The sequence below is a fragment of the Cydia pomonella genome, chromosome 15 (genome assembly GCF_033807575.1).
Source record: "Cydia pomonella isolate Wapato2018A chromosome 15, ilCydPomo1, whole genome shotgun sequence".
Lineage (NCBI taxonomy): Eukaryota > Metazoa > Arthropoda > Insecta > Lepidoptera > Tortricidae > Cydia > Cydia pomonella.
In genome coordinates this window covers 18,288,102-18,311,462 of record NC_084717.1, presented here as the reverse complement: position 1 = coordinate 18,311,462, position 23,361 = coordinate 18,288,102, and the positions used below count along the sequence as shown (strand labels likewise).

General features: G+C 40.9%; 1 protein-coding gene across 9 annotated transcripts in view; it reads left to right on the top strand.

Annotated features, from left to right (window-relative positions):
- Nucleotides 1-23,361, top strand: part of LOC133525534 (kinesin light chain) — an 88,028-nt gene that overhangs the window by 58,435 nt on the left and 6,232 nt on the right. For 4 of the 9 annotated variants that reach the window (XM_061861816.1, XM_061861818.1, XM_061861817.1 and 1 more), the window contains 10 exons: nucleotides 3,231-3,433; nucleotides 3,975-4,102; nucleotides 4,331-4,559; nucleotides 5,002-5,135; nucleotides 5,553-5,677; nucleotides 8,632-8,757; nucleotides 9,933-10,011; nucleotides 15,201-15,322; nucleotides 18,838-18,954; nucleotides 22,210-22,290. In XM_061861816.1, the coding sequence (XP_061717800.1) occupies nucleotides 3,231-3,433; nucleotides 3,975-4,102; nucleotides 4,331-4,559; nucleotides 5,002-5,135; nucleotides 5,553-5,677; nucleotides 8,632-8,757; nucleotides 9,933-10,011; nucleotides 15,201-15,322; nucleotides 18,838-18,954; nucleotides 22,210-22,290 (1,344 nt within the window). Of the gene's footprint in view, nucleotides 1-3,230; nucleotides 3,434-3,974; nucleotides 4,103-4,330; nucleotides 4,560-5,001; nucleotides 5,136-5,552; nucleotides 5,678-8,631; nucleotides 8,758-9,932; nucleotides 10,012-15,200; nucleotides 15,323-18,837; nucleotides 18,955-20,478; nucleotides 20,630-22,209; nucleotides 22,291-23,361 lie in introns of those variants that run through there. The other 5 variants (XM_061861821.1, XM_061861819.1, XM_061861815.1 and 2 more) reach the window with 4 other exon arrangements.

Below are 23,361 nucleotides of genomic sequence, written 5' to 3'. Positions count from 1 at the left end.
TATTTTGATACTATATTAATAATACCTATTGCATTTGCCGATCTCGTTGAAAACAAAATTGCTAAAAATGTGACGCCACACCAGGGGGGATTTGCCAAATGTGACAGAGTGTGACATCCTTGTCACACACTCAGTCACACCAGGGGGGATTTGCCAAATGTGACCGAGTGTGACATCCTTGTCAAACACTCACAACACCACACTCGGTCACATTTGGCAAACCCCTCTCCCCTTTGATCAAAAACCAAAAGGGGGAGGGATCAAAAAACCTCGAAATTCGTGTGACGTAATTAACGGATGTCCCCTGTCAATAAAAAGACATGTTAAGATTGTTACCTTTTTACTAATGCAAAAACAAAAAAAAAAACAAATTAGTAAGTATTACTAAGCACAAATACATTGTTTGCCGCAGATACGTAGCGCATGAAAATGAACCCGTCTAGACAGAACATTTGTATTCCTGTGGACGTTGGATTGATGCCATGTTGATAGGGAAAGGCATATTCTTTCTTACTTGAGGAGACACTATTTCAGACTAACAATAATAACGATTTTCACAAAATTTTTAGTCATAGTTAATAAAATACATGGAACTTGTTCAAAAGATCGGTGCAATTTCCTTAATTACCAGTATATGCTAGATATTTACTTAGCGACGAGTACTCAAATTTTTACTATATCTTTGATAAGATATCTTCGAATTAGTCAGTCCTTACATCTCATCTCAACTGACGTCGTTCCACAGAACGAGACATTCATTATATCGGTTGTAAAAAAGAATAAACCTCACGGCATTTCGACATTTTGCAGACGTAAAAACCAATACGAAAACCCACCGACTAATTTCGCCTTTGTCTAGCCACCCTCTAGTTGCATAGGGGCGCGAAACGAAGTTGCCCCCTAAATGATGACGCAGCCCTCCAGCCACAAAGCCTACTTGTGAGGCTGATGACGCGTTGCCGTGTGGCCCAAACGAGTTAGTTTTTGTTTGAAACTTAGGTTAGGTTAGGTTAAAAAAAAAAGACGCAAATAGAGTGACAGAGAAAAATGCCCGCAATTGACGAACTTCGATTTTCGCGGTTATAGTCCAGATTGACGACTAAGTAGAACCAGGCAGCTAAAACAGCAGCGAAAACTACTACAGAATACATTGCAATGACTGTTATCTCACCTTCTATTAGTACTCACAACATAAGCCTTCTTGGGCTTATTGTGGGAATAAGTCGATTCGTATTACAACACTTACATTTCGATTACTAAGCGTATATTACTTGCTTTGCCAGGTCCGCACGTTTCGCTTGGACCACACAACGTAACTTGCAGAGTGCCGAACGTGCGACTATACGAAATGTACCTCAATATACATTATGCTATTTATGTCTAAACATTAACGATCTTCTTCGGAAAAATTATTTAGGGGACAGGTTATCTATGTATGAATATATGAATATGAGTGTGCTGACTGTTATATAAATAAAAAATAAAAATATAATGCATTTATTTCAGACAAACATGGTCCATATTTTGTTAGTAAATCTTAAGAATTAAAAGCTATGACTAAGGTTAACTTAAAAAAATATATAAAGATGCCCGCCAGATTAGTCAGCCATTTCTCTTGGACCACATGCGGTAATGCTCTTGACTTGCATAGTGCTGAACGTGCGACTATACGGGCATGAATATACATGCGCTATTTATAAATAAATAAATATTATAGGACATTATTACACAAATTTACTAAGTCCCACAGTAAACGCAATAAAGCTTATGTTGTAGGTACCTAGACAACGATATATATAATAATAAATACTTAAATACATAGAAAACACTCATGACTCGGAAACAAATATCCGTGTTCATCACACAAATATATGCTCTTACCAGGATTTGAACCCAGGACCACTAGCTTCATAGGCAGGATCACTACCACCTAGGCCAAACCGGTCGTTAAATAGTTATGTGGCTCCTGGAAGCCCGAAATAGATAATTAGGATGTATTTAGTAGTAGTATTATTTACAATTACTTATGAATAAACCAGTATTAGTTTGCCTATTGCAGGAGTCGGCAAACCTCGGCTCACGAGCTGCATGCGGCTCTTTGGAGGCTGCAATAGACCAAAAATTGTCTTTTAGAGTAAAAACTCTAAAAGACCACTAAAAACAAACGTTCGCTGCTCTTTGATATTCCTAAAACTGGTGATATTTATTTCTACTACGTTGAGCTCTTTTTCTGAACAGTTTGCCGTCCCCTGGCCTAGTGTAATATAATAAGTTTTGGAAATAGTTTCATTTGTGGTACAAGCTTACTTTTATTTCCACAGGCAACTAACTCATCGAGATATTTCTAAAAACCCCAAACACAACTAGGTTGCGTTGTTTTATCACAGAGTTCCCATGGCCACCTCCTATCTCCATCATCAGATCAGCTCCGTGGCATCATAATATTAGATTGTCACCCGACTTACATAATGTATGCAAGCTTTCCACCGGGAAGTGGGTCAAATTTAGCTTCCAAGATTTGACCCACACAAACGTACATACGTACAGTCAAATGTAAAAATATGGGTGTACACATCTTACTCAAAAATATGTCCCATAGCATCTTATTCCAGTGTAATAAGAGCGTAGTACCATATTTATGAGACGATTTATTCGATACATATTTATGAACTTGACTGTACTAACAGACAAGTTAAATAAAAGCTTGTTAAAATGGCCGCTACCTAGTCAGCACATTTCTCTTGGACCACACACCGTAATCCTCTTGACTTGCAGAGTGCTGAACGCCACTATATTAACATTAATAGACTTGTTCCATTTGTGTGTAAACATTGTCGATCTCCTGGAACAGGTAATTAATAACCCATACCCATATTTTTATCAATAATTATATGTTGAGGTTTTATTTCATTATAGAAATACGTTATATATTCCCTGATAAATAATAACAGTTCAGTTTCTTTATGGCGGTTTAGTGGTGCTTCTTGATTCAAGCCACTTACGTGACACTAGTCAATTAATCTTTAAAAAATAATTTTATTATCAATCAAAATACGTTCAAAACACCGTTTGCGCGCTGCTACCCTCGGTTGATGGTGCCCTCCGATGGAGATAGGTTCCCTGCGATCATGACTATATCATCGGCCACTTGTCTTGTTTGGTACTCTTCTGCAACGTTCTGGGGTAATTATTAACTTAAATACCAACCGAACCTATTTATCTGTTTCCAGGTGATGATGGCCCTAGCCTCCCACCTCCAATCAGTCGAGGCCGAGAAACAGAAGCTCCGCACCCAGGTCCGCCGTCTGTGCCAGGAGAACGCCTGGCTCCGAGATGAGCTGGCCGCCGCCCAGCAAAGACTGCAGGCTTCAGAGCAAAGGGTTGCACAACTGGAGGAAGAGAACAAGCATTTGGACTTCATGGCATCCATACGGTAAGGGTTCACGTCATCATGAAGGTCTGTCAGAAGAATGCTTGGTTTTGGGATGAGCTGTTCGACGACCAGCACACTGTAGGCTTCAAAACAACGGGTTGCACAACTGGAGGAAGATAACATTTGAACTTCATAGCAACCATACGGTAAGGGTTTACATTACGAAGGTCTGTCAGGGGAATGCTTGGCTTCGGAATGAGCTGGTTGATGACCAACAAATACTGTAGGCTTCAGAGGAATGGGTTGCACAACTGAAGGAAGACAACAAGCATTTGGACTTCATGGCAACCATACGGTAAGGGTTGACCTCGACATTCCTTTATGTAGGTCAGTGTTACAAGAACGTTCATCACGTCTTCATAGGCTCAATACAGTAGTAGTTCAGTTTCTGAGTTTTCTTCAGACCTTGTGAAGGACTGAGCCAGGAGACCAGTGGTTACTCTAGGTTTACTACATAAAAAAATGAACTACGTTTATGGGCCCTGTTTAATTTGAGTCTGACGTGAAATCCAATCTTAATATATACATTTTTATTTTACAGCAAATACGACAGCGACGTAACAGAAGAATCGGAGACCAGTCGCAGCGGACAGTCAGAAAGCAAGCGTGATGATCCCATGGTCGATCTCTTTCCGGATGATGATCATGATGATAATCGTAACAACAAGTGTAAGTAACACAGTCGTAGTAGTATTTCTTTATCGAAAACCTACTCTAAAGACGGACACCGCATTGTGAAGTTTTTATGTATAGTAAAATTTACTTTATGAGCAGCACTACTGACCTGCATTCTACGCTATTTTATATTATTTATATCATTCCGGCCAAAATTTGATGCATTCCGGTCGAAGGGTAGAAAACATAATTGTTAACATAATGGAATCGTTATATTTGCAGCGATGTCCCCGACGCCGCCGTCGCAGTTCGCGCAGCAGGTGACGGCGGGCTACGAGATCCCGGCGCGGCTGCGCACGCTGCACAACCTCGTCATCCAGTACGCCTCGCAGGGCCGCTACGAGGTGGCCGTGCCGCTGTGCAAGCAGGCGCTCGAGGACCTGGAGAAGACCTCCGGACACGACCACCCCGACGTGGCCACCATGCTGAACATACTGGCGCTGGTCTACAGGTTAGAGGAAACTCCACGCTGGCGTGGTCCGTGGAGGCTGGCCCTGGCCGGCTCCGGCAGGGCTAGCCGAGCCGCATCGGCACAGACGCCGCAGCTTCATCGCACGACATCAATTAACATGCGATCATTGTATTGTTCTGTGTCAATGTGTTTCCTTCAAACGCCTGCAGCATGCCTATTTATAATACTAAAATATAGGCAAAAGATGACTCGACGGCACTCTTACACTCAATCTATCAACCCGTCCCTATTGTCAGTGGCAATAGAACTCACTTGCCGTCGTTTTTCTTAATTCTTAGCCAGTTGAGTGCTTTCGTTCATGAAGAAAAGGAATGCCAAATTAGCTTTGATATTTCTACGTAATTGTTTGATGAGCTACCCCAGGTATTTAAAATGAAAGTAAGGTATTAGGCGTATTTTAAAGTTTGTCATGTTATTACAGGGACCAGAACAAGTACAAGGAGGCTGCGAACTTGCTGAACGACGCTCTCTCCATCCGCGAGAAGACGCTCGGCGAGAACCATCCCGCCGTCGCCGCCACACTCAACAACCTGGCTGTCCTCTATGGCAAACGAGGTATACAATGTGTCTATAGCATTACAGAGACTAGAACAAGTACCATCGTCCACACCGTTCATTGACAACCTTATTGACAAAGACAAGGTTATTGTTAATCCAAGATGGTTGCAAATTCGTTGAATGTGCATTATTCATCATATTTGCACCCTCCGTGGACTAACAGCAACTCTTTTATTGACGATCGGTGAACCTCATCATAGCTTTGCAATTCGTGAAAATTGCCAGTTCATTGTTAGTTTATTTCCGAGAAAACAATCCTCCAACACATTGGAAGCATGCATGAATTATACCAACTTAAATCTCAAAACAGTTTACTATTTTACCTTCCAGTATAGGGATGAAAATAGGCCTCGAAAACTTCAATTTAGTAAACACTTGAAAATACGTGTTTGATGTTTTGTTTGTTTGTTGTAGGAAAGTACCGCGAAGCGGAGCCGCTTTGCAAACGTGCGCTCTGCATCCGCGAGGCCGTGCTCGGCCGCGACCACCCCGACGTGGCCAAGCAGCTCAACAACCTCGCGCTGCTCTGCCAGAACCAGGTACGTACATGTACCATCCGCGAGGCCGTGCTCGGCCGCGACCACCCCGACGTGGCCAAGCAGCTCAACAACCTCGCGCTGCTCTGCCAGAACCAGGTACGTACATGTACCATCCGCGAGGCCGTGCTCGGCCGCGACCACCCCGACGTGGCCAAGCAGCTCAACAACCTCGCGCTGCTCTGCCAGAACCAGGTACGTACATGTACCATCCGCGAGGCCGTGCTCGGCCGCGACCACCCCGACGTGGCCAAGCAGCTCAACAACCTCGCGCTGCTCTGCCAGAACCAGGTACGTACATGTACCATCCGCGAGGCCGTGCTCGGCCGCGACCACCCCGACGTGGCCAAGCAGCTCAACAACCTCGCGCTGCTCTGCCAGAACCAGGTACGTACATGTACCATCCGCGAGGCCGTGCTCGGCCGCGACCACCCCGACGTGGCCAAGCAGCTCAACAACCTCGCGCTGCTCTGCCAGAACCAGGTACGTACATGTACCATCCGCGAGGCCGTGCTCGGCCGCGACCACCCCGACGTGGCCAAGCAGCTCAACAACCTCGCGCTGCTCTGCCAGAACCAGGTACGTACATGTACCATCCGCGAGGCCGTGCTCGGCCGCGACCACCCCGACGTGGCCAAGCAGCTCAACAACCTCGCGCTGCTCTGCCAGAACCAGGTACGTACATGTACCATCCGCGAGGCCGTGCTCGGCCGCGACCACCCCGACGTGGCCAAGCAGCTCAACAACCTCGCGCTGCTCTGCCAGAACCAGGTACGTACATGTACCATCCGCGAGGCCGTGCTCGGCCGCGACCACCCCGACGTGGCCAAGCAGCTCAACAACCTCGCGCTGCTCTGCCAGAACCAGGTACGTACATGTACCATCCGCGAGGCCGTGCTCGGCCGCGACCACCCCGACGTGGCCAAGCAGCTCAACAACCTCGCGCTGCTCTGCCAGAACCAGGTACGTACATGTACCATCCGCGAGGCCGTGCTCGGCCGCGACCACTCCGACGTGGCCAAGCAGCTCAACAACCTCGCGCTGCTCTGCCAGAACCAGGTACGTACATGTACCATCCGCGAGGCCGTGCTCGGCCGCGACCACCCCGACGTGGCCAAGCAGCTCAACAACCTCGCGCTGCTCTGCCAGAACCAGGTACGTACATGTACCATCCGCGAGGCCGTGCTCGGCCGCGACCACCCCGACGTGGCCAAGCAGCTCAACAACCTCGCGCTGCTCTGCCAGAACCAGGTACGTACATGTACCATCCGCGAGGCCGTGCTCGGCCGCGACCACCCCGACGTGGCCAAGCAGCTCAACAACCTCGCGCTGCTCTGCCAGAACCAGGTACGTACATGTACCATCCGCGAGGCCGTGCTCGGCCGCGACCACCCCGACGTGGCCAAGCAGCTCAACAACCTCGCGCTGCTCTGCCAGAACCAGGTACGTACATGTACCATCCGCGAGGCCGTGCTCGGCCGCGACCACCCCGACGTGGCCAAGCAGCTCAACAACCTCGCGCTGCTCTGCCAGAACCAGGTACGTACATGTACCATCCGCGAGGCCGTGCTCGGCCGCGACCACCCCGACGTGGCCAAGCAGCTCAACAACCTCGCGCTGCTCTGCCAGAACCAGGTACGTACATGTACCATCCGCGAGGCCGTGCTCGGCCGCGACCACCCCGACGTGGCCAAGCAGCTCAACAACCTCGCGCTGCTCTGCCAGAACCAGGTACGTACATGTACCATCCGCGAGGCCGTGCTCGGCCGCGACCACCCCGACGTGGCCAAGCAGCTCAACAACCTCGCGCTGCTCTGCCAGAACCAGGTACGTACATGTACCATCCGCGAGGCCGTGCTCGGCCGCGACCACCCCGACGTGGCCAAGCAGCTCAACAACCTCGCGCTGCTCTGCCAGAACCAGGTACGTACATGTACCATCCGCGAGGCCGTGCTCGGCCGCGACCACTCCGACGTGGCCAAGCAGCTCAACAACCTCGCGCTGCTCTGCCAGAACCAGGTACGTACATGTACCATCCGCGAGGCCGTGCTCGGCCGCGACCACCCCGACGTGGCCAAGCAGCTCAACAACCTCGCGCTGCTCTGCCAGAACCAGGTACGTACATGTACCATCCGCGAGGCCGTGCTCGGCCGCGACCACCCCGACGTGGCCAAGCAGCTCAACAACCTCGCGCTGCTCTGCCAGAACCAGGTACGTACATGTACCATCCGCGAGGCCGTGCTCGGCCGCGACCACCCCGACGTGGCCAAGCAGCTCAACAACCTCGCGCTGCTCTGCCAGAACCAGGTACGTACATGTACCATCCGCGAGGCCGTGCTCGGCCGCGACCACCCCGACGTGGCCAAGCAGCTCAACAACCTCGCGCTGCTCTGCCAGAACCAGGTACGTACATGTACCATCCGCGAGGCCGTGCTCGGCCGCGACCACCCCGACGTGGCCAAGCAGCTCAACAACCTCGCGCTGCTCTGCCAGAACCAGGTACGTACATGTACCATCCGCGAGGCCGTGCTCGGCCGCGACCACCCCGACGTGGCCAAGCAGCTCAACAACCTCGCGCTGCTCTGCCAGAACCAGGTACGTACATGTACCATCCGCGAGGCCGTGCTCGGCCGCGACCACCCCGACGTGGCCAAGCAGCTCAACAACCTCGCGCTGCTCTGCCAGAACCAGGTACGTACATGTACCATCCGCGAGGCCGTGCTCGGCCGCGACCACCCCGACGTGGCCAAGCAGCTCAACAACCTCGCGCTGCTCTGCCAGAACCAGGTACGTACATGTACCATCCGCGAGGCCGTGCTCGGCCGCGACCACCCCGACGTGGCCAAGCAGCCCAACAATCTTACGAAACAATAAAATTACCGTTTTCTTATTTTAATCAGCTTTTTGAAAGTAACTTTAGGTGATAAACCATTTTAAATGTAAAATACAATTTTCAGAACAAATATGAAGAAGTGGAGCAGTATTACCAGCGCGCCCTGGAGATATACGAGAGCAAGCTCGGGCCCGACGACCCCAACGTCGCCAAGACCAAGAACAACCTCGCCTCCTGCTACCTCAAACAGGTACCCTTCACTCCGTACCGGCCTGACAGATTTGATCTCATTAGAGATTCCTCTATCAACTTGTTACCTGCGGAACACTAATAAAATAAACGAGATAAATGTGATGAAACATTAGCTTTGAAAACGCTTTAGGAATTATTACTTGTGAAACGAATGTCAATAATCTATTTGATAGCGAATTTACAGTAAATCATAAATAACTGAGATAATGAGTTAAAGATAAATCTCTTGTATATTTATTTAGTGACGGTTATGAACAACATTTTATCAGAAAAACTCCTATCCCCCTTTCCTGGTTACGTTAAATGTGCATTACACATTAGATTTTCTAAAATGATTTTTATACCTAAGACCTTAATCTATCAAATAAAAGCCATAGTTTCTTTTATGCGAGCGGTCACCTCCCGTGTTAGACTTGTAAAAGCAGCAGTGTCGTTTAAAATGCAACTGTACCTTGATTGTATTAAGGTTCAAATCTAGGTAACAGCTCATAAGATAACATGCTTTGGTAATGTAGGACGATCGACCACCTCAATGTAAGAAAATACATAGATTTGAACCTTAATACTATCACGATACAGTTGCTTTTTAAAGGACATTGTTATTTTGCCACGTGGCTAATCTCGTACAGGAGCTGACCGCTCGCGTAAAAGAAACAATGGCATTTGTTTAACAGATTAGGGTCTGAGGCTTAAATTTCATTTGACAACATTCATACGAGTAGTATACACTCCGTTCCAATTTAATTAGAAACTTTCATACACCAAATAAGTAGCATTTCATTTGTTCCTTTGTTTCGTGAAACGAGCGAAATTCATCCCAATTTACTACACAACAAGGATCAAATTTTAAATAGGAAAATTTTGCATTTTGAGCCTTACGAGGTGTTTTATAACAATTAAAAAACCATAGTTGTTTTTTAAAATATACGTTGTCTATTCAGTCCAGAAAAAATTCAAAGTACCAGTTACGAATAAAGTTAAGAAGGCTTGTGTGTAGCTCGTTTATTAATCACGGCATAGATCTACAATTCTGCACAGTTTGAGATTTCTTGAATTGTTACTCTAAATTAATATCGTAATTTTAATTCACCACGTTCACTACGATACAGGCCTATTGTGTGACCACAGCGCTGGTTATGTAATTGTATCTTCTTTTTTTTAATTATTATTCAGGGCAAGTACAAAGAGGCAGAGACGTTATACAAGCAGGTGCTGACGCGGGCGCACGAACGGGAATTCGGAACTATCGACGGTAAGTCCAATACGATCTTAACCTGATACTTTTACTTATTTATACTGTATAAAGACCTCTGTAAAGTGGCGTTCAATAGAAATGGCAAAAAACAACACTTAAAAAAAAGTTGCTGTAAAACATTTTATACATTCAAATCTTGGATATATTCATGCTTTGAATTATTCATATTTGACTACAAATTTGTTAAGTATGTTTAGATTATAGATCAAATGCTTCGCGTCTGACATGTTTGCCATTTTTATTGGACTCCGTTTTAAAAATGGGACCATGTTTTATATTTTACAGTAAGTGTATAAAAAATATGTTTATATATTTTTTATTATATTGTTAATAAGACAGGGTTGGGGTAATAGAAACATCAAAGTAACTGCATGGTACAGTCAAGTGTAAAAATATGGGTGTACACATCTTACTCAAAAATATGTCCCATAGCATCTTATTTTAGTGTAATAAGAGCTTAGTACCATATTTATGAGACGATTCTTTCGATACATATTTCTGCACTTGACTGTACTCTGAAGTTCGAGTCTGCTATTATTCGTCCATAAGGGCATTTTTTCCAATCTTTTGAATTTTTGTTTGTTTCTTTAGCCCAAACTGTCAATTTACCTTTTAATTTCGCTTATACTATTCCGTTGCTTATTTTTAACGTTTATTTTTACCATTTCAGAGTACATAGCGTCATTAAATAAAAAGCAAAAAAAATAACCCGAGCTATATTAACGTAAGGACCGGCCGGAACATTCCGAATTGCATAATACGAATAATACTTAACGCTTGTTTAACTCCACTGTCTCGAATAGGGAATAGGCGCTAGGCAGGTTACCTAGGTTACTAGTGATTACTAAATCTTGACTAGCCAATCGTAGACTGTCACGATGGATTCAAGAAATGGTCATGGTCAACGTTAACCAGTTAGGTAAGATTTTAGACATTTGACATGAGAAAAACTTTATGAATTTTAACCGGATTGATTTTACGCGAAAATGAGGAAACTTTTATTAAATTTATGGCGTTAAAAATGAGTACTTTGGAAACCTTACATTCAGTTTGTGAATCCAAAGAAACGGCAGATTATACATTAATTATTTAATATTAGCACTGTTTAACCTTATGGAAAGTTTTATGTCATAAACACATAAATCACTCAAACGCTAAGGTGCCGGGCGCAAGCGAGCTAATGTAAACCTTAAAGTGTGAAGGTTACTTTGACAGCGTCCGCTATAACGCCTATAGTTGTCCTTGGCGCTGTGGGCACGACTAGTAACGACGACTTTAGGTGTTCTTGGCGTTCAAACTGTTAATAATTGCGGGTGCTTACGAGCGGTAACTATATGTATTAGTCTAATATCGTTGGAGAAACGTGACGCACCGTATATTTACTAATTTTCATAGTTTATTCACTACCCCCCTTATTCATAAACGTGTACTGAAGTTACGATACCGCCGATCATCGTTTGTCCCTTTCCATCATACCAATACGTCGGAAAGGGACAAACGATTATTAGCGGCATCGTAACTTTAGTAGACGTTTATGAATAAGGGGGTAAAAGTATATATTCTTATTGGAAACTAATCTTTCCTAACCGGTTGACTGTTACCATGGACAGTTTATATTTTATTGTACGAGATAAGATTTTATTTGCAATTAATTTTGGCTACGGTGGAGGTTATTTTTATACTAAATACAGAATGCCGATGCTCAAAATCCCAATAGCATGTTTGTTTTTTGTCATTTCAATGTATTTTACTTTAATTATTATATTATGTTTTATTTTTGCTACTTGGGTTTTGCGCGAATATCATTGGAGGCTGTTATTAGATATGCGATACTAATGAGTTGTTGTATATAGTAGAATTATTATATAAAAAAATATAAAAGCAAAAAATATTTGCATGACTTCGAAATAATTTCAGGTTAGTGTGAATAATCTTGGAGGATTTAACAACTGGAGACGCCTTTTCTGTACAAAACAGTCTGCTGATTTTTGCGAGGGAGGGGCACGTCAAATGTACGTAACGTAAAAATAGCCATGTCAGATAAACGTCAGTCCATACAATACATACGACCATTGGCCGAGGTTTTCGGCAGAGGGGTAAGCTCTTAAAGGCGACTCCAGTTGTTAAATCCTCCAAGAAATTAATGTTCAATAATGATATGGCTGTAAGTGGGACGAAATTTGGTGCAAAATTGATAGTTTAATGATAATGATTATCTTATTTTTGTGATTGTTTTGAGCATAATTTTAATCAGTTCAATGCTGTTCCAGCTTTTAAATGTTTTATTGTTTTACTTAGTCAGGTCATAAGTTCTGTCACAAAGATTTATACTGTTAAAAAAGTTATAGGTATATATATCTCTTATTATTCATGTATCTGGGTTGAAAGCTTATTTAATTATGAATTACTTACAATATAATTTAACGGAAGTTCCTGTCTCAGTTTTGTATAATTCTATCTAATATTGGAAAAAAGTTATAAAAATCATGCAAAAAATACGCGACCTGTTCAAGGTGATTTTGATCCCTATCTATGTATTTTTCTTTTTTACATGGTTGAATATTACATTAAACAAAAGTTGTATCTTTTATCTTTCTTATATCTTATAAAATATATAATTCGTGTGTATTGAACTGCCAAAATTGCAACTGTACATGTTTTACGAAATCTAACTCGTTGGATGGCAGTCAAAAATAAGTATGTTACTGAAATGTACCCTAAGTATGAAGGGGAAATAGCTGACAGTACAGATTTGTCAGAGAACTAAATGCTAGCGATAAAATAACGGTCTAATAAAGTAGGTTCATACAAATAATCAATTGTACCTATTTTATTAATGTGACGCTGATTTTTACTCCCTTTTGCAAAGCATAATTTTTCACAATTCAGCCGCGTATTCGTGTCTAACGACAATACCAAATTAAACAAATAGTAAATTAAGTCCCTATCTAAATGTTAATTATATTACGTTTTGATCAGTATAAAACAAGCTTTCAAACTTTTTAAATTAAAACCTTAGTGACAGAACTTATGACCTGAGTATTATTGTGCTGAGTATTGTTATTGTCTTCTGTCTTCTAATAGATCTCTTGATGCATTTTGTCTCGAATGTTGGCAGTTCGCTTAGAGTTATTTTATTTCGATTTAGGTGTTTAGCTTGCCATTAGTTATTTTAGGAAGGTTTTTTAGATAATTTAGTGCCCGCATTAATAGACATTACTCAAGTAAAATAGGCACCTCACCTTATGTTAGCTAACAACATGAGTGTAGTATTTTTCTTGGGTTTATAGTTCATTAATAAGGGTCTTAGTTTAGGTAGTGAATTGCGTTTCGTAATAAGTAGCTTTTTAAATGTAGCTACTTTTACAAAAACTTCCACCCATACTATAATAAAAGCGAAAGTTACTGAATACTGTTTTCTGTGGTTAAAGCTATTTTATATTGGAAAATTTAGTCCCTAGGGCACACTTCGTGAACTATATTAGGCTAATATTATTAGTGTGTAGTCAAGGTCAAAGACAGATCTTTTGTTATGCTAAACTTTATCTACTTGTGGCCTATTCCTTGAAAATTATAAGTTTTTTTTAGAAGATTAGAAATGTTAAAACGGCACATTAATACAAAATAAGTGTTATCATGCTGAATTTCTTATCATACATAGTTAGGTAGGTTTCTTTATTTCAAATAAGTTGTGTTACTTTAACTTGACTTTGAACTCACGTTCATAGAATCAAGTAAAAATAATAAAAATATATAATCTCTGCTGCCTTTTCTGGATCAAAAGGGAAAGCAGTACGATTGTATAATGATTAATTTATTATACATTAAAAATAGTCCAATGAATGTTGCCAATGTAGTTGTAAGTAGAAATGTGGAAGTAATAGTGCCTTTTATTATTGTATACAGGGTTCCTAATGAAAATGACAAAACAAAATGCCTGAAATGTTACTGTTTTAAATATATATTTGCTTTGTTGTTCCTAGTATTGATTTGGGGGCGAATCATTAAAAGAAACTTAGTCAATTTTAATAATATGTTTAAAAAGGGATATTTTCTGCTATATTTTGTATACGCCGGACTCTGGTTCAAATATGTATTAAACAGTGTGTAAATCCAATACGGGAAATTAATCAAGCCAGACATAGAATTTACCTGTGTGATCATGAATTAAGAAGTTTTTTTAAGTTACACTTAATTATGACCCCGTAATACATTTTTGAATATTTACCAGGCAGCAATGTACTGCAAACATTACGTGACATAAGACGGCATGACATTACGAGATACGAGCTTTTTGTAGTAGCTGTCAACAAGCGTTAACAGTTACTACTTATAAAAAGCTCGTATCTCGAGTCGGTGTGTTGCTTTACATTGCGGGCTGAATTATGTTGTATGGTTAATATTATTGAATTTATACACTGTATATGTATTATGTGGAAATGTGTATTCGCTCCCATCTCAATACAGCAACAATAACAATTTTATTATATCAATTATTTTATATCCTAAACAATTTATTTTAATAGTTGATTTTTTAATTTTATCCGTTCTGGTCATTAAACAGAGGTCGTAAACACGTTTTATTTTCATTTCGAAACAACCCAAGTTCCGACGCAGATGGTGGTTGTTTAAAAATGAGCTTTAGGTAAGTGGCACAAGTTTGGATTTCGTGTGGCACAGGTAGGAAAGGCCATGATACTTGTTAATAACTATATGTTACCTATTATTATTAGTATTTTATCTTTTATTCTTTTGTATGTCTATCTGTGTCACACCTTCCCGACTTGTGTCACATTTGTAGATTTATATGTGTGAAAATATAACTTGTATGACAAATTTCATGTAAATTACCCACTTTTTGAATGGTACTAATTTTATTCTTCCATTTATAATTTTAGTTTCCATTGTATCTCGATCTAAAACTCCCAGAGTAAACTTACCTTATTTTAGAAGTACCTATTTTTATATTAATCCATATGAGTTATCTTTTGAACACAACAATCATGTGTATATTGTCATAGTCTGATCAATAAGACAATTATATTCCATTTTACAATCCTACTGACTATTTGAATTTGAACTAACAGTGTTTACTTAAATTACAAAATTAAATATCCCTCCAAACTTCATTGATCGGACTACTGCCCCATTTAACACATCCTTCTAACCCCCTAAAAACATTTCAGGCGACAACAAGCCCATCTGGCAGGTGGCCGAGGAGCGTGAGGAGAACAAACATCTGCAGAAGGAGAATGCGCCGTACGGAGAATATGGCGGCTGGCATAAAGCTGCCAAGGTATTCCACAATGTACATATTACTTTCTACCTTTATTAGAGAATAATGTGTGTGTAGTTGTGCTTTGTCCTTAATTGTAGTCTCGTTAGAACAAACATCTCCGTAAGGAGAACGCACCGTACGGGGATTATGGCGGCTGGCATAAAGCTGCCAAGGTATTCCACATGTACATATTACTTTCTACCTTTATTAGAGATTAATGTGTGTGTAGTTGTGTTTTGTCTTTAATAATAGTCTCGCTAGAACAGCGGTTCCTAACCTAGGGGTAATTACCCCCGTAGGGGTAAAACTGGTATTCTACGGGAGTAATAAGCTCAATAAAATATAACAAAAGTTACACTAGTAAGAAAGAATATTGATAATTATTGGGAGGAGGGGTAAAATCGGGTTCCCTAGCTAGTCAAAGGGGTGACAGAACTAAAAAGGTTAAGAACCACTGCGCTAGAACAAACATCTCCATAAGGAGAACGCGTCGTAGGGGGAATATGGCGGCTGGCATAAAGCTGCCAAGGTATTCCACAATGTACATATTACTTTCTACCTTTATTAGAGAATAATGTGTGTGTAGTTGTGCTTTGTCCTTAATTGTAGTCTCGTTAGAACAAACATCTCCGTAAGGAGAACGCACCGTACGGGGATTATGGCGGCTGGCATAAAGCTGCCAAGGTATTCCACATGTACATATTACTTTCTACCTTTATTAGAGATTAATGTGTGTGTAGTTGTGTTTTGTCTTTAATAATAGTCTCGCTAGAACAGCGGTTCCTAACCTAGGGGTAATTACCCCCGTAGGGGTAAAACTGGTATTCTACGGGAGTAATAAGCTCAATAAAATATAACAAAAGTTACACTAGTAAGAAAGAATATTGATAATTATTGGGAGGAGGGGTAAAATCGGGTTCCCTAGCTAGTCAAAGGGGTGACAGAACTAAAAAGGTTAAGAACCACTGCGCTAGAACAAACATCTCCATAAGGAGAACGCGTCGTACGGGGAATATGGCGGCTGGCATAAAGCTGCCAAGGTATTCCACAATGTACATATTACTTTCTACCTTTATTAGAGAATAATGTGTGTGTAGTTGTGCTTTGTCCTTAATTGTAGTCTCGTTAGAACAAACATCTCCATAAGGAGAACGCACCGTACGGGGAATATGGCGGCTGGCATAAAGCTGCCAAGGTATTCCACAATGTACATATTACTTTCTACCTTTATTAGAGAATAATGTGTGTGTAGTTGTGCTTTGTCCTTAATTGTAGTCTCGTTAGAATAAACATCTCCATAAGGAGAACGCACCGTACGGGGAATATGGCGGCTGGCATAAAGCTGCCAAGGTATTCCACAATGTACATATTACCTTCTACCTTTATTAGAGAATAATGTGTGTGTAGTTGTGTTTTGTCCAATACTAGTAACTAAATATACTACTAACAAATACCCTCAAATTTGTCCATCTTTTGGGGAGTGAGCAGGATAACATCTCCGAAATTAAAACAAATAAGACAAATAAATAAGCGGTAAGGCGTAGAGCAAATCAGGCAGTTACTATGAAGCTTTTATTTCTATCTTACAGCCTTACTTAATGTGTTGTACGGTCACGTCTGAAAATATCGATGCGTAAAAAGTGCCAAAAATATGTATGATGATATACACGACTCGAAATATGAGGGTATACACGACTTTATTGTCCATATATTAAGGTACCTAGTGTATACATATTTTTGGCACATTTTTCGTATCGATATTTTCAGACGTGACTGTATAGGTGTGCTTTGTCATTGTAATACTATAAAACAGTTTTGTGGGAAAGAATATCTTCTAAAAGAAAACGCGCCTTGACGGGAATAATACATAAAATTGCAATAAATATATTATGGTTGAAATTAAAAGGTCCTTCATAGTTGTTTACATCGTCATTAAGTCATCAAGAGTAAGAATATCTCTAGACCTTTGGTGAACACGGAGTGTTGATGAAGACCATAATAGTGTGAGACCACCGACGCGAGCTAAAAGCGACTTCGTTTCACCTTGGGCAAAAATGATTTTCTCCTGTGCACGTCGCATAATTTTAACCAAGTTATGTGAAATTTTGTGAGTTTGTGTAAGCGATAGAGAGCTAGATGCAATGTGGGTTTTTCAATAAAATGGTACGCATTTGTTTGGTCAATTCAATTTTTGTGGCAAAAACGAGTGCTTGAGAAAATGAATCATTGACAAATAATAATATCGATAAGTTAGTCATAGATGAATAATTCAAACATTTACCCCCTTATTCATAAACGTGTATTAAAGTTACGATGCCGCTGATCATCGTTTGTCCCTTTCCATCATGCCAATACGTCGGAAAGGGACAAACGATGATCAGCGGCATCGTAACTTTAGTACACGTTTATGAATAAGGGCGGTAAATTCTACTTGCTGTAATTTACCGGGAAATTTCAAGAATGCAACTCAATTACAAATCCGACCATAATTTGTTTATTCCATATATTTAAAAATAAAAACGTAAACTGTAGTATACAGTGTTAAAAAATAAGAAAACTACCTATGGGTGTATCAAAGAAGATATCGAACGTGTTGTGTATTTCGCGGTAGCTATCTTTTTATACAATGTTAAAAATATCTATAACGCTAAGGTAACATCGATAATAGACATGTCGATATTTGATTTTGTCAATCACTTTAATTTGCCACAAAAACTTCTACGTCTGATCACGGGGTTATAATGTTTTTCACATAGCCTGGGTTCTGTGACAGTCATCTCAATACAATTTGGCATTTTAAGAGGCTGTCAATACCTAAAGCGCGCACACTGTCAATTTGTATCGCAGTAAATGAGATAGCACTGTCGCATGTTACTGGGCCTGGGCAAGGGAATAATAAGAAAAATATTTAAATAAAAAAAAGTGGATTATTAGTGTAATATTTTACTCAACAGCGGTTTAGATATAAATGTTTTGAAATTGTGATTTTAATTGCAGACCCATAAGTCAAAACAATAAAAGACATAGAACCGTTTAATTGTGATTTTAAGACCAATCTTTTCAATTATTTTCTATCGAGCCGATTTCGTTCAATCATGTATCGAGTACAACCACGGTCTTTGAAATATAATTAATATGAACATATATTTTTCTTACTTGACTAAAACACTCATAGTGTTGTGTTCCTGCCGGGGAGTAAGGTTGCCAGAGCTCAACGAGGGTGGGAGGGGGTTAGGGTCGGCAACGCGCATGTAACTCCTTTGGAGTTGCAGGCGTACATAGGCTACGGATACTGCTTACCATCAGGCAGGCCGTATGCTTGTTTGCCACCGACGTAGTATAAAAAAAAAATAGTCTTTCTTTAAAAACTGTTTAAGTAACATCAATTTCAAGGACATTGGGTGTTGACAGCCTCTTAAGGTTAGATATTGTATTGAGATGACAGCTGTCACAGAACCCCAAACTATGTGAAAAATATAATAACAAGGCGAGAGAGGCACTCGTCGTGAGATCAGCCAGTGGAGCTACATAGGCACGTGTCGCAGGTGGACTCGCCGACGGTGACCACGACGCTGAAGAACCTGGGCGCGCTGTACCGGCGCCAGGGCAAGTACGAGGCGGCCGAGACGCTCGAGGACTGCGCGCTGCGCAGCAGGAAGGAGGTAGGCCGCGACCACGAGCTACCCGGTTAATTAGCCGTCTAGCACGTTCATTAAACGCCGGCATCTATTAAATGTTTTGAGAACAATAATAGCTGCATCAAATGATATTTGTAAAATTTGACGATTTAATCTTTTGACCGCCAAAGACGTCATATGACGTGCGCGGCTACAGCCCAATATCAACCTTCATGCTTACCGACAAGGTTCACGATTACGTGCTGCGTACGATAGGCGAGGCGTTCAAAAGGTTAAAAGTGCTTTTTGCTAGGCTTATTTGAATAAAGAATATATTGACTTGACTTAATGGCTGAAGAACTATCGGCTAAGTCGTTGGTCCCAACGTTTAACCCGATGGCTGAACGTCGTGTCATTTAGTTGAATTGGACATTGATGAATTTATGAAGTTCGGTTAGGTACGGTCACGTCTGAAAATATCGATACGGACAAAGCGCCAAAATTATGTATACCCTACCGTAATATATGGGTCATAAAGCCGTATATACATATTTTTGGCACTTCGATCGTGACGATGTTTTCAGACGTGACTGTACTTAGGTTATTGCATTTATTTATTTTATATTATATTATTTAATTTTTTTAGGTTACATTTATATTACTTGGCTGAGTGAACCAATCCAAAGAACTTTAAATACGCAAAGTTGTTGAACGTTGAGTGATTGTAGTTCAATTAACTATCGACCTGGCATCTTGGATGCCAGCGTTTAATGAATAGCTTAGGCGACTAATTGGCTGGCTAATTTAACCAGATAGCTGCGACATCGATACAGGTTAGCAAATAGGTCACGTACGCATTTCCGGTTGCAACCGCGACGTCACTATGACTTCGTACTGTTTCTACGCGGATACCGACCGCCATACATTGTTTAACCTTTTTAACGCCAATGGCAGATATATCCGCACCGTAGTTCCAACACCGAAGCCGAAGACGAATTAATCCGTCACAGACCACAGAGCAAGTTCAATTTCATTTTGACACTTCGGTGACGTGGCGTCCGTGTGACAGCTTTTGTGTCTGTCACGGAGTCGAACAGGTTAAAACAAATGTCGTCAAATGGCATCAGGGTCGAGCGTGCGTCACGTGGCCCTCGAGTGCGAGCGAGAGAAAAACAGATTTGAACAACGTGCTGCATACATTTCCACTTCCAGCGTTCACTCACTTTGCAGTCTATATTGGCTTAATAGTCACGGTTGCAACCGCAAATATGTATGGGCCCCTAATGTACGATTCACATTGAACGGCGCGTTAGAGTTACAGGAATTTGAATCTTATCTACACTAGATATAGTCCATGTTTATGTAGCACCAAGACGCGGTCCAGCAGTCCGTTTGATGTAAATCGTACGAAAGAGTAGCATTTCATCTTGTCAATATAAAAACAATTCAGAAATTAATTAAATTACCTTTTTTACACTCTTGCTCCTTGTAACAACAAACTTCACATTAAGCAGAAAATTATATTTTATTTAAATTTTAACACATAATTTTACTTTTTTTATATTCCAGATATAATTAAGTAAACATATTATTTATGCTTTTCCCAACACGCAATATGTCTTCTTATCTAAGTATATGTATGTAGGAGTATAATATACTAAGTAGTGTGCTAGAGATGACGGGGCACAGATTAACACGATCTTTTTATTAAATTGCGCGCACGCTGCCAGCAAGTGGCGCGTGTTCAACAAGTAAGTTCAGTCAAAGACCTACTTTAAACTTGTGTATCATCTTTAAAATAAACTTATCTTTGTAATTCGGTAAACGATTGCTAATGAAATTACTGATGATTCCCAATAGAGTTGGAACATTTGGAACCGTCAGTGTCACGTATTCTAGAGCTATTACGATAGATTGTAGCGGCTGCTTAAGGTGTATAAAAGATGTTAAAAAATGTAAAATAGTAGAAAAGAAAAATTGTGTGAAACGGATTGAAATGATCCGATTTCATATTTTGCTAGTTGAAAACTTTCATGGGGTAGAAGGCTAGATTCATCGCTAGAACTCCTACCTACATGACGTGTAAATCGTGCCCTGTAATAATGATGTATTTAATTCTTAGAAGTAGTAAGTTAGCTTATCATTTACTCGTAGATTTTTTTTAACTTTTGAGAATATTTTTGCACTAGATTTTTTCCTTGTTTAGTTTTTTGACTCCCTAATAATAACTTTTGATGTTTAATGTAATGCATACGTTTGTGTTATTTAATTCAAATTCGGGTGACAATATAATCATTCAAGAAGAGATACGTCTCCTTAGAACATAAAAAAAAGAATACGCTCTTGTCTACGAAATATTTGTAATTTCGTCTATCATTATTTCTTAAGTATGTTTCTCCTTTTTTAGGGTTCCGTAGCCAAATGGCATAAAACGGAACCCTTATAGTTTCGCCATGTCCGTCTGTCTGTCTGTCTGTCTGTCTGTCTGTCTGTCTGTCTGTCTGTCTGTCTGTCCGAGGCTTTGCTCCGTGGTCGTTAGTGCTAGAAAGATGAAATTTGGCATGGATATATAAATCAATAAAGCCGACAAAGTCGTACAATAAAATTTAAAAATTTAATTTTTTTTAGGGTACCTCCCCTATACGTAAAGTGGGGGTGAATTTTTTTTTTCGCTTCAACCCTGGAGTGTAGGGTATCGTTGGAAAGGTCTTTCAAAACTAATTGGGGTTTTCAAGAAATATTTTTTGATAAAGTGAATATATTCGGAGATAATCGCTCCGAAAGAAAAAAAAAATGTGTCCCCCCCCATCTAACTTTTGAACCATAGGTCCAAAAAATATGAAAAAAATCGTGGAAGTAGAGCTTAAGAAAGACATTAAATGAAAACTATAGCGGACATGATCAGTTTAGCTGTTTTTGAGTTATCACAAAAAGTTTTCCCTTCATAGTAAAAAGACTTATTTTAATTAGGTACTGATTATGCAAATTTGCCTATTTGTTTAACTCAGGTGAAAAGTACCGTTTCATCCCTTGGTTAACAATTTACTATACTTTAAGCTCCAGTTTAGCTTATTGTGACGGAAGAGTAACTACGGAACCCTACACTGAGCGTGGCCCGACATGCTCTTGGCCGGTTATTTCTTTTAATATAATTTTTAAAGTTTAGGTGTATTCCAAAGAATTTTTATAGTGTCGGATGTTTGAAATTGTCAAGACTGTTTTGCGTCAGTTATTGCTCCCTTTTCGACGACGTATATTGGTTTGGCCATGTCGTGTAACCCTGGGCGTGTGGGCGTGCAGGCGCTGGACATCGTGAAGCAGTCGCGGCGCGCGCGCGCCGGGCGCGACGAGCCGCCGCCGCCGCCCGCCCAGCACGACGAGGTCCGGGACTAACCCTTCTCCGCCCGCACGCACACAACGCAACGCATACGCCCGGCTCGACTGAACATCTCACTCATACTTTGCTCGATTTTACTACAATAATTATAATCATTCTTACAAGTCACACTGACTTCAGCATATTAACATGTTTCTAGCAGATATTTGAGATACGAAAAGTTCCTCAACCTCGAAGCGTATCTCTAGATGCTGACGTTTTTGTGATTAAAATTAGTGGGCTGTACTTTAAATCGGTGTACCGAACAGAAGAATCATTATAATTCACAGTAAAATTTAACCTAAATAAACGAAATTTCTTAATTATACCAAGGATTAGTTTGAATTTAGAATAATAATATGTTGAGACTCGAATGATAAAATATAAAGATGCTTTTTGTTTCATCAATGAGGAAAATTAATTCTAATACATATTTGGTTTGTTCATTGTTTATTACTTTTCCTCATATTTTTGAAATAGAAATATGATTGGTTTACGTATGACGTTGCGTTGTGTTGCTGGATGAAGGCTCAGCTGTCGCGTCTTGTGCTCGTTGCCGGATGTTTGTGCGGTGTTCGCTTTCATTATGTCTGTCACTTTGTTTATGACACAAATTGTACGACCTTTGACTGTGTGACGAACTAAAAACTGATGTATGACGTGTTCTCACATGGCTCATTTGCTAAATATAAATGTTATAGGACATTATTACACAAATTGACTAAGTTCCACATTAAGCTAAATAAGGTTTGTGTCGTGAGTACTTAGACAAAGATATATATAATTACTTAAATACATAGAAAACACCCATGACTCAGGAACAAATATCCGTGCTCATCACACAAATAAATGCCCACTAAGCCAGACAGATCGTCAAATATGACTCTGTATATCATTTGTTTTTAGAATGTCGAAATTGAAGACTAATTCGTGATTTGAATTTTACAGCTATTAGAGGGCACTGTATGGCTCCGTAAATTATGCTGTAACTCTGTCAAAAGTTGACGCTTGACAATTCAGTTACAGACAACCGTACAGCGCTAACTTCTGTAGCTGTAAAACTCGCGGGCACTATT